Source organism: Doryrhamphus excisus, chromosome 14 (genome assembly GCF_030265055.1).
Source record: "Doryrhamphus excisus isolate RoL2022-K1 chromosome 14, RoL_Dexc_1.0, whole genome shotgun sequence".
NCBI classification, from domain to species: domain Eukaryota; kingdom Metazoa; phylum Chordata; class Actinopteri; order Syngnathiformes; family Syngnathidae; genus Doryrhamphus; species Doryrhamphus excisus.
In genome coordinates, this window is record NC_080479.1 from 6,268,703 (window position 1) to 6,280,053 (window position 11,351).

Consider the following 11,351-nt stretch of genomic DNA (forward strand, 5'->3'; position numbering starts at 1 on the left):
CGTAGCTTGGAAGTTACGTCACAGCTGAAACTTTCTTGAAACAACACTTGCGAACAACGACAAATCCGACCTGAAGACGTGCAATTTATTCCAAAAATTCAAATGTTTACATGTGGTTGTGATCACAGCACAGAAAAGAATGAGTGCGCAAACGACAACAACAAATCATTTGGAAAGACTTACTGAACCTGACATTTTTATTTCAGTACGTCTTCACGCGACGGCGCATTGCTGGTGACGGCATCACCACGCGACTCCATTTGTGCTACGCAGTTGGTTGTTTGGATTTGTTGGGCTATTTGAATTTTCTACGAGAGATTTTGATCTTGGTGAATGTTTCAACGTTTTAGTCCTTCATATGACAGATAGGAGAAGCAACGCCAGGAAGCCGCCAGCATCACTTTTTATTTGTGCCGCCCGAACCTCCGGTGTATGTTTGGTTCGGCCCAGCTGATGGAATACGCAAAGGGTGCAGTTGAAGGTTCGCTGCTGGCTACCAGCAACGTCAGCAACGTTCCGGCCTTCCTCGCTAAACTGTGGACTTTGTTGGAAGACCCTGAAACTGACCCCCTCATCTGTTGGAGCCCGGTACGAGCTCAATTCTCAGCATATAATATTGCATTTCTAGTAATACTATTGTATGCAAATATGCTAGTGTTAGCTTAACATGTTATCCTCGTACTGAGCATGTTATTCTTTAGCTTGGCATCGACAACATTAGTATTACCCTAATATGTAGTACTTTATTAGCATGTTATCTTAGCACTGACAATGTTAGCTTGGTATGACAGTACATAGTATTTTATTAGCACGTTATCTTAGCACTGACAATGTCAGCTTGGTATGACAGTACATAGTATTTTATTAGCATGTTATCTTAGCCCTGGCAATGTTAGCTTGGTATGACAGTACATAGTATTTTATTAATATGTTATCTTAGCACTGACAATGTTAGCTTGGTATGACAGTAGATAGTTTTTTATGATAATTCTATCTTAGTATTACAGTATATAGTATTGTATGGTATTCCATCAGCTAGTATTTGAAGAACATGTTATGTTGTGTGAGGGATGAAAGCTGCTGGAGGTGATTGGATAGCAGTGGTATGACGATATATGGCTGTAGAGCGATGGAAGCTGGTGTGTAGTCCAAGTGCAAGAGAGAAGGAGAGATGTCCAAGCGATGGAGCTGAGAAAATGAGACTGTACGGATATCAGAAGTTTGTAAAAGGCTTTCTTTTTTGATCTTGTGTCAGACGGGAACCAGTTTCCATGTATACGATCAGGGTCGGTTCTCTAAGGAGGTTCTCCCACAGTTCTTCAAACACAACAACATGGCCAGTTTCATCCGACAGCTCAATATGTGTGAGTATGACTTTACTGATGGATGACAATGTCCTTTTAACAATACTTGCCACTGGCTGCAGCCTATCACATTTACATGCAAGCATGCTACTTCCTGTCCACCACAACTACTATAATGTTCTTGTCAACTGACTGCTTGTTTGAATTTCCTGAAGATGGCTTCCGGAAGGTGGTGCACATCGAGCAAGGCGGTCTGTTGAAACCAGAGAAAGATGACACAGAGTTCCAGCATCCATTCTTCATCAGAGGACAAGAACATTTACTGGAGAACATCAAACGCAAAGTCACCAATGTAAATAGGAGCACTTTAAAGCATGCAGCACACACTGATCTCCATGACGACACTGCCTTTGCAGGTGTCTGCTGTGCGGCAAGAGGAGGTGAAGATCTCAGCAAATGAGGTCAGTAAGATCCTGAATGACGTACAAATGATGAAGGGAAAGCAGGAGACCATTGACTCCAGAATCATCGCCATGAAGCAGTAAGAACTCCTTCACACTCTCTCAGCCTGACAATTCCATGCAAGTGAAAGAATGTCTGCTCACAAACAGGACCGGCCTTGCAGGTCTTCAAGGCCTGGAAGGTCTCCCAATGGCGTGTGTTGGAAGCAGCACTGAACAGAAGCTGTGTGTGTGTGTGTTTCAGTGAAAACGAGGCTCTGTGGAGGGAAATGGCGTGTCTGAGACAGAAACACGCGCAGCAGCAGAAAGTGGTCAACAAGGTACACTGGCTGACAGAAAACACTGGCTGACAGAAAAGCCGCCTTGCTCTGAATGCTTCTTTGTGTATTCCATGGAAGCTGGAGCTTGTACCATGAGAAAAGTATCCTTGTTTGATCAGCATTGTAAGAACTGCACCTTCTTCTGCTGTAACTCCTCTCCTGAGACACACCAGCACGCACAGGGTCTTTGGTGGAGCCTCTTGATGGCATTCATCTGCATGTGATGATCTCCTACATATCATCTCATATCATCTCATACCACTGCCAATCCTGACTGTTGGAACTGTCTTAGTCAGTGCTCCAAAACCAATGCTTTTTTTAATCTGGTTGGGCCATGTGGACTTTAGGGAGTATTTTGGCATTAGGGTGTTAATATACTGGCAAACCGGTATAGCGTCTTCCAGCATCAACGATCAGTATAATCAAACCCAGTTGGACTTTATTGATACACAAGATCGATGAGATGCTGTCATCATGGCCAGAAGGAACGTTCATGTGGGGAAGTATTTACACGATGGAGCACAACAAACACTAAACAGCTTGAAATGGTGATAAACACGCCAAGGTTGGTAGAACCTCCTCTTATGGAGTAAGCTAGCGGGGTTAGCTTAGTTTAGCATGCTAGTGTGGTTGTGTGTGTGACTCGGGCCAGATGAGTGTATCCTCGCCACTGGCATGTAAGGAGCGTCTTACCATGGCCCGTGACCACCCTTGAAATGACTGATTAACATATGTCCATAAGCAGTTGGAATAGCACGGATGTCTACATTTTCCTTAATGCCAAGCACAGGCATGACTCTGCTGAGGGTTCAGTAGCAATGCCATCCCATTAGAAAGGTTAGCAGGTTAGCATACATCCATTTAGTAGCAATGTGTGCCATCCTATTAGAAAGGTTAGCATACATACATTTAGTAGGTTAGCCACACCCGTAGCAATAAACACCAAACTAGTCTATTTCATCATATGGATTAAGCTTTGGACATTTTTATACAAGACTCTCCTCTATTGAAACACCATCTGCTTTTATATGGTCATACGTCCATAACAGCCAAGCCTACTTGGGATGTATCAGGATATGAGGATGTCATTGAATTGATTGGAGTCTTGTATAAATAGATACAAAGCTTAACCAGTATAAGTAAACAGACGAGTGTCCAATTGTACAGCACATGTATTGATTCATTGGTAACTATACAACAGGTACATTTCCTGTCTACCAAGTGACTTCACATTTGTGGTGTTCCAACCTTTTGCTGTCAGCGTTGCTTTATTCAATTTGCATATGATGATCTCTTGCTCCACCTCTGCTCGACCCAAAGTACATAGTATGCTAACCTTTCTAATAGGATGGCACACATTGCTACTAAATGGATGTATGCTAACCTGCTAACCTTTCTAATGGGATGGCATTGCTACTGAATCCTCAGCAGAGTCATGCCTGTGCTTGGCATTAAGGAAAATGTAGACACCCATGCTATTCCAACTGTCTATGGACATATGTTCCCTTATTTGTTTACACAGTTAGACAGCATGGGGCAAACAGTGCTCTTATTTTGAACGCTGGAAGTGTGTTCAGTGTGTTTTGAGAATGTAAGGCGAGCTGGGTGCAAGAATAGACATGCTTTTGGTCTTTTTTCACTGAGGACCTGCACAGGGTCATTGGGCATGGTAAAGGTGCTCATCCAGCCTGAGTCACTAGCATGCTAAACCAAGTTAACCCCGTTAGCTCCATCACCGTGTTTATCTTCATTTCAACATGTAGTAAAGTCTGCTTTTTCCCTTTTGAAATTATCATTTATACCAGTATACACCACTATGTCATCATTGCAAGAATGTATACCATTCTGTCATTGTGTGACAAACAGAATGGTCCTTGAGATACTTGGATGAAATCAATGAAATGAGAGGTACATTGACCAGTATGAAATGAAAGGGGCAGCGGAAGCACCACAGGGAATGTGACAGTACTTGACATTCCATCAGTACGCTACTTATGCTACGCATAGCAGCCTCCTCCTCCGTGTAATGTAGATGTGTTGGTAGATAATCAGCAAGGGGAAACGTGTACTTGCTAGGCGTGTTAATGTGTTACTGTTACTCCAGAGTAACTAGAGTATCAGGATGTTCCATTACCTACAAGATGCTGCTCATACAATATCACCACATTCACTCAGCACTGAATGATGGCGCTAATGGAATGTTTTATGTCTTAAATGGACATAATACATAGTGTAAGTGGTGGTTATGTTTATATACTATATATACTATAGTCTTAAATGGACATAGTACATAGTGTAAGTGGTGCTTGTGTTTAGGACTACAACAAAAACCTAAGCCAATGACACGACTAGTTACTCAGCCAGGCAATAATAAATGACAAGTCCATGAGAAAAATCCATGATCACAATGGCGTTCATGGCACGAACGACGCAACCAAACAAGTCATTTTCCACACAACATAGCGGCTTCAAATACGACGAGTGGCAATGGTGAAAGGAGTGTGCATCTTACTGCTGAGTTGTTTTATCCATCAACCACACCAGCAACCGCGGGATTTCATTGTTGGTGCGGCGGCGGTGGTGAAGTGCGGCGTGTGAAGACACGTCACAGTGTCCACTTGCTGTTTAGCCACATTTTCTCTGTTTTCTTATATTTACTTTTCCTTCTCCTTTGTCGTCTTGCCATTTTTTCTCGGCGCTTTAATCTTCCCGTGTCATCAAACACCCGCTTCCTTCTTCATCCTCCGCGTGGGTGAGATACGCATGTTGGTGACATAGGCGATTTTTCAAAACGTGGAAAAAATCCTCTACCACCTTTTGTAATCGATAATTGTTGCAGCCCTACTTAGCACCCAAATGAGGCACAGAAAACCACATAGTTTTCCAGTCTAGGGTCATACTCATCCCTAGTGGTGGACTATAGGAACTACCGTTGCACTCCGAAGCTACCTGATGCTACCTCAGTTAGGGTAGGTCTTTTTTCCACAACAATGTCATAACGAGAATTTTTCTCTTTCAAGTTGATTCAGTTCCTGGTATCGCTGGTCCAGTCCAATCGGATCATGGGAGTCAAGCGAAAACTGCAAGTTGAGCTTGAATGTATATTTGTATTATTGTGTATGATTGTAGTCTTAAGAAACAACTCTTCCGTCTGCAGCCCACTGATGCTCAATGATGCCAGCAGCACCCACTCCATGCCCAAATACAGCCGACCCCTTTCACTGGAGCACTTGCTGTCTGCAGCCAGCACCTACTCAGCGGAATCCTCTTTGACCTCTGGACCCATCATCTCTGACGTCACAGAGCTGGCCACGCCCGCATCAGAAGAGGTGGTCAGTGACTGGATGGAAGCTGGGTGAGGATGCTTTTGGGGACCACACTGCAATGGAATATTAGCTACTCGCCACACATTTCCACCTAAATTACGCTGGGAGGTTTCCTTGCTCTCTCTGTACGCAATTGCCATGGCAAGCTCTCAGCCAATCAAAGTGCTGCCTTTTATAGCTGCTTCCTACACCTGCTACTCCTAGCTAGTGTCAAAAGTTCAGTATCTTAAACAGCATGTGGATCCCTTGTTGTCTGTCAGTGCTAACAGCATTGAAAAGCACCAAGACTTCTCCAGGCCCACACACACACACACACACACCAACCCTGTACTGTACTACTAGAACTTTAAGGCAAAAGCATGCTCAAGGCTAAAATGTCAACCCAACTCAAGCCATTGGTTTATCTCACACCTGCAGAAAGACTAACATCAAGGAGGAGGAGCCTGTCATTCCTGACATGGTGGACAGTCCTGTCCTGGAGGATGTGGGTACGTCTGTAGACACGCCTCTTTCTCCCACCGCCTTCATCAACTCCATTCTGCAAGAAAATGACACGCAGTCTCCCCAGAACACCGTAATGGCCAACCTGGCGGCAGGTAAGTCATCAAGCCTACACGCTCTGCTTCTTCATAATCCTTTGCCGTTCTCTTTCACCTCGATGCCTTCAGCTGCTCCTGTGGTTCTGATGAGCACCCCCCACACCGGGCCCCTCCCACCAGTTCCAAATGGCCAAACACCCGCCTCCAACCCAGACTTGGCTCACAAGTGTCAGACGGTTGTCTGTATTGACAAGTAAGTCTCCATAACTGAAGAAATATCTTATGTGATGAGTTATGAGTTTATTTCCACTGTCATCATCTCTGATGGCAAAGGCAACCTGAAACTCCATTGTAGACCCAAAACAATGTCAATGCTTGGTCAAGACCCAGGACCATCTTCTTTCTCTTTGGGCTTTTCCCTTCAGGGGTCGCCACAGCAAACCGATCTCCTGTCTTCCCTGTCTTCTGCATCTGTCTCTGTCATGTCCTCCTTCACTACCTCCAAAAACCTCCTCTTTGGTCTTCCTCTACGCCTCCTACCTGGCAGCATCCTTCTACCAATATATTCACTATCTCTCCTCTGGACATGTCCCAACCATCTCAGTCTGGCCTCTCTGACTTTATCTCCAAGGCCTCTAACATGTTATGTCCCTCTGATGTACTCCTTCCTGATCCTATCCATCCTGGTCACTCCCAATGAGAACCTCAGCATCCTCATCTCTGCTACCTCCAGTTCTGCTTCCTGTCTTTTCCTCAGCGGCACTGTCTCTAGACCAAACAACATGGCTGGTCTCCTTAAAATTCTCCCCTTCTGTATCTCTTCTCCCTGTAACCTCACTCTTCCATTTGGGTCCCTCTCATTCACACACATATACTCCGTCTCGGTGTGGCTAATCTTCATTCCTCTCCATTCCAGGGCAAACCTCCACTCTTCTAGCATCTCCTACCCACTAACAACGTTGGACAACACACCTTCAATTTCTATCTTCAGACTCATCACCCTATCTGACACTCTTTTTACCTCCAGGACATTCTTAACCAACTCCTTGTACTCCATTCCTCTTCCCATCTCCACCATGATAGAGCCAGTTGAACCCTGCTCCTAAACATCGAGCCTTGCTACCTTTCCACCTGGTCTCCTGGACACACAGTACCTTCCTCCTCTGCATCATGTCAACCAACTCTCTACCTTGTCCTGTCATAGTTCATTTATAATACTAGTACATTCAAAGTCCCTACTCTCCGTTCTCGGTTCTCTTTCTGCTTACGGCACATGCATGGTGACTCCTTACTAATGAGACTACTCATTTTCATGCAGTAGTCTTCTGCTTCTTTGTGTTCAATCCTCTTTTGGATATTAGAATAATTTATCTTCATGTACAGTGTATATCCTGTCTCTAACATATATCAGCTTTTTCCAGCCTCCAATATATTGGTATGGGCAACATTATTCTTCCATTTTTGGGGCTGATACCCATACTGATATTAGTGGTTGGAAAAAGCTGATATATGATATAGAAAGGATATATACTGTACTGTGATTGGTCACGCTCATCTTGTACAACTAACAGCTTGAACCTTTGCCCATGCCCATATAAGGATCTCTGGCTCACTGTGACGTCCCAGTGTGCATTCAAAGCCATCCCTAACTTCTTTCAGGACTCACTTCCAAACTTCATTATCTGACCCAGTCAGTGCGTTTCCAGTTTGCACTCTTCTTGCACACACTTCTTCGTTAGTGTGTTTACCATTTGCATTTTCAAATGTATCAGTGTGTATACAGTCCTTACATTGACAGTGTTACTAATGATAAATAATACGTTCCAGATTTTAATTTGTCTTTTGCTTCTTGTATTTTTTTCAAATATTGGTATTATTTTGGAATTATGTTCATGCATGTACAGTATTATATCCTGAGTATATTAATGGTCTTATTTCATATGTTGGCCTATCAGCCCATATATCGGAAATTGTTCTTTCTGACTCCCAAATATTTGTATCGGCATTGGCCCCAGAAATCCCATATCGGTCTGGCTCTAGTTACAGTATGGTGCGTAGCTGCTCTGTAGCAGTTCACAACTCAATACATGCCGTTTGAAACACTGACTGCATTGTAGCACGTGCTAGTAGCAGCAGGTGCAGGGGACTTCAGCACAATAGGTTCCAATGTATCTATAAAAGATTGGAATGAGGACATGAAGTAGATCCTGCATGGAAGTATGAAGTGAAGTTTGTGTGTATGGTGGAATCTGGGTAAGTGGGAGAGCTGCAACTTACACCAGGTTAAAATGTAACTGTAATACGCTGTATAAAAGTAGAGTGAAGAAAAGTAGAATGTCCTTGATGGTCCCTGACAGTGTGGCACTAAACTGGATATTGTTTTGCAAAGCCACAGCTTCCAAGGTGTCCTATTGTGCTATTCTGTGCTTCAGCTGAATGAGAGAGACATGGAGTGCTACACTTCGCTGGTCTGTGAGGGGCAGGGGCCAGCTACACAGAATCATCCCAAAACGTTGATACATGGCTTAGCAATGCTGGTGAATATATAGTAATGGGTCAAGCTGTAGTGCAGGTTGTTTTTCAACTTTTGATGAACAGCCTATGTCACTCTCATGCTTCTCTTCATTCACTTCCATGTTTGTCTTCGCATTTTCTACCGAACATCCAACAGTGCAACATGTACATTCTTGCACTTTCATCATACACTCTGTGTGTGTGTGTGTGTGTGTGTGCGCGTATGCGTGTGCGTGTGCTTGGGTGGGGTTTTCAGGTCTGAATTGTCGGATCACGTGGAAACCATTGACAACAGTCTAGAAAACCTGCAGAACATCCTGAACAACCAAACCTTCACCTTTGATACTTCTCCGCTCATGGAGGTGTGTGTGTGTGTGTGTGTGTGTGAGTGTGCGTGTGAGATGACAACACACATGAACTTGCCAAAATCTTTGTGTTCAGTTGATGTACCCCTCGTGGTCCCCAGGAGACTTTGACATCAACAGCCTGGACAGTGTGAGTAGCTTGAGCCAGTGTGTTGTGTGTTGATGCTCTTTCTAACATAAAGATCCTACCTTCATAGCTTCTATGTGACGACACCTCCAAAGGAGCCCATCAAAGCAACACCACAGGTAGCAGCACTCACACACACAACAAATTATACTCTACTATACACCAGACCTACATACTCTACTGTACCTACTATACTACACCTACTCTACCCTACCTGGTGTACCTACTATACCACACCTACTCTACCCTACCTGGTGTACCTACTATACCACACCTACTCTACCCTACCTGGTATACCTACTATACCACACCTACTCTACCCCAGTGTTTTTCAACCTTTTCTCAGCCATGGCACATTTTTTACATTGGAAAATTTTGCAGCACACCACTAACCAAGAATGTTACAAAATGACACTGTGTACAGCATATTTAATTACCATATAATACATGTTTTTTGATCCTTTAAAAAACTTCTCGATGACTGTGACCACGACCTCTCACATGCATCACAAAGTCTAATGGAGGAACAAGGCAATCAGCCACATGTGCCACACGGACCAATATTACATTGCTCTGCCAGTCTTTACACCACAGACACTTGACAATGACATAATATTTGAAGAAAATGATTAAAAAATGTACAGTTTAAAAAAAAGTGTAGGTAGTGTAGTGTACTGTAGGCCGTGTAGGTAGTGTAGTGTGCTGTAGGTAGTGTAGTGTAATGTTGGTCGTGTAAGTAGTAGTGTATTGTGCTGTAGGTAGTGTAGTGTACTGTAGGCAGTGTAGGTAGTGTAGTGTGCTGTAGGCTGTGTAGGTAGTGTAGTGTGCTGTAGGTAGTGTAGTGTACTGTGGGTAGCATAGTGTGCTGTAGGTAGTGTAGTGTAATTTTGCTTGTGTAAGTAGTAGTGTATTGTAGGCCGCGTAGGTAGTGTAGTGTGCTGTAGGTAGTGTAATGTACTGTCTACACTAGTGTAGATAGTGTAGTGTGCTGTAGGTAGTGTAAGTAGTGAAGTGTAGTGTTGGTAGTGCAGTGCAGGTAGTGTAGGTGGTATAGTGTACATAGTGCAGTGTACTGTAGGTAGTATAAGTAGTGCAGTGTACTGTGCGTAGTGTAGTGTACCGTAAGAAGAGCCACAGGACTAAGAGACATGTAAAGTGGTGTACATGATGACATTGTTGCTCTGTGATTGGTCTAGGGAAGCAGCTGGTGCAGTACACGCCTGTGCAGATTTCTGAAGCCGTCGATGCAGGCGAGGGCGGGGCCGACTTGCCGTCGTTACTGGAGTTGGAGGCGGAGCCTTTCCTCAATCCTGACACGCCCACTGATGACCAAACAGCAAATTGAACTCTGACCTCTGACATCAGCAAGGAGGGATGAGACTCTTGCTGTTACTGATCAGCAGGTCAAAGGTGACATTTTCCCTATGCAGACATTGCTTTTCATACACGTGTAAGAAGACGGAATATTTTTGCAAACTGGATAGCCAGCTGAGGTATTGTTGTGGCTGTATTTTAGTGTTTACTGCATCCAATCATTTGTTGGCTTATAAAAATACACAAGCTGTTATCGACAAATATGTCTCCATAGCAGTTGATGTTCAAAATAGACACATTTATTGTCAAATCATTAAAAGACATTTTGCGGGTTGAACTGCTTCTAAAATTGTTTCTACAGATCACAAGCACTGATAGCCATCTTAAATATTTCAAAATAAAAGCTAGCGGTACGGCTGGGATTGGACGGAGCGTGCTGATTGTTCTGTGCACTCAAACTGGTAGCGTAAGAACCGAACTTGAGGTTTGATGTGGAAGTCAGCAGGTATCCTCCAGCTCCAGGTTTTCTGAAGCTGTCAGCAAAAACACAAAAGACACCAGCATTCATACTGTCTGCTCTTTGGCTCACCTCACGCTACAAGCACACACTGACTGCTTGTCAAGCCCGTTGGCACCTCACCTTCAGGACCCTGACTCCATGGGTTGTACTGTTCAGTGACGGAACCTGCGGAGAGCAAGCAGAACCAGGAGGACGCAAAGAACAAACTGTCAGCACCTCCACTGAGAGCCGCTACACACCATTAGCATGCATAGAAAGCTTTCTCGATTGGGGGTCAAATCCAACTTTGTGTGAGGCCATGAATGCATCATGGCTGACTTCTGACTGGTGATTGGATGAGCACAAGGAAGACCGGGGAAGCCAGTGTTAGGCTGTCTGTGTCGGTTGAGATATGACAGACACGTATCCCCCCCCCAACGTGGTAAAGTAACTTTGGGATTTCTGATTGAGAACAAATTTTGCTATGTTCAATATTGAAATATTTCTTGCCACCTTATGTTGTATATTTGTAATATGAGGCTTCCAGCTCATATTTTTATCTATTGTGATCCCCAGAAATGT

The 11,351-nt window shown here is 44.0% G+C and overlaps 2 protein-coding genes across 19 annotated transcripts in view; one reads left to right on the forward strand and one right to left on the reverse strand.

Moving 5' to 3' along the window:
• Positions 1-11,351, forward strand: part of LOC131101402 (heat shock factor protein 1-like) — a 19,282-nt gene continuing 7,931 nt past the window's right edge. Inside the window, exons 1-13 of one of the 5 annotated variants that reach the window (XM_058046489.1) lie at positions 11-588; positions 1,256-1,364; positions 1,520-1,656; positions 1,721-1,845; positions 2,010-2,085; positions 5,106-5,167; positions 5,243-5,440; positions 5,829-6,007; positions 6,080-6,203; positions 8,721-8,826; positions 8,906-8,959; positions 9,027-9,075; positions 10,153-10,607. In XM_058046489.1, coding sequence (XP_057902472.1) covers positions 433-588; positions 1,256-1,364; positions 1,520-1,656; positions 1,721-1,845; positions 2,010-2,085; positions 5,106-5,167; positions 5,243-5,440; positions 5,829-6,007; positions 6,080-6,203; positions 8,721-8,826; positions 8,906-8,959; positions 9,027-9,075; positions 10,153-10,301 — 1,524 coding nt within the window. In that variant the 5' untranslated portion in view covers positions 11-432 and the 3' untranslated portion in view covers positions 10,302-10,607. Of the gene's footprint in view, positions 589-1,255; positions 1,365-1,519; positions 1,657-1,720; positions 1,846-2,009; positions 2,086-5,105; positions 5,168-5,242; positions 5,441-5,828; positions 6,204-8,382; positions 8,488-8,720; positions 8,827-8,905; positions 8,960-9,026; positions 9,076-10,152; positions 10,608-11,351 lie in introns of those variants that run through there. The other 4 variants (XM_058046488.1, XR_009119193.1, XM_058046486.1 and 1 more) reach the window with 4 other exon arrangements.
• Positions 10,559-11,351, reverse strand: part of LOC131101404 (uncharacterized) — a 21,261-nt gene continuing 20,468 nt past the window's right edge. For 13 of the 14 annotated variants that reach the window (XM_058046497.1, XM_058046501.1, XM_058046500.1 and 10 more), the window contains one exon: positions 10,559-10,955. In XM_058046497.1, coding sequence (XP_057902480.1) covers positions 10,861-10,955 — 95 coding nt within the window. In that variant the 3' untranslated portion in view covers positions 10,559-10,860. The remainder of the gene's footprint in view (positions 10,956-11,351) is intronic. The other variant, XM_058046493.1, reaches the window with a different exon arrangement.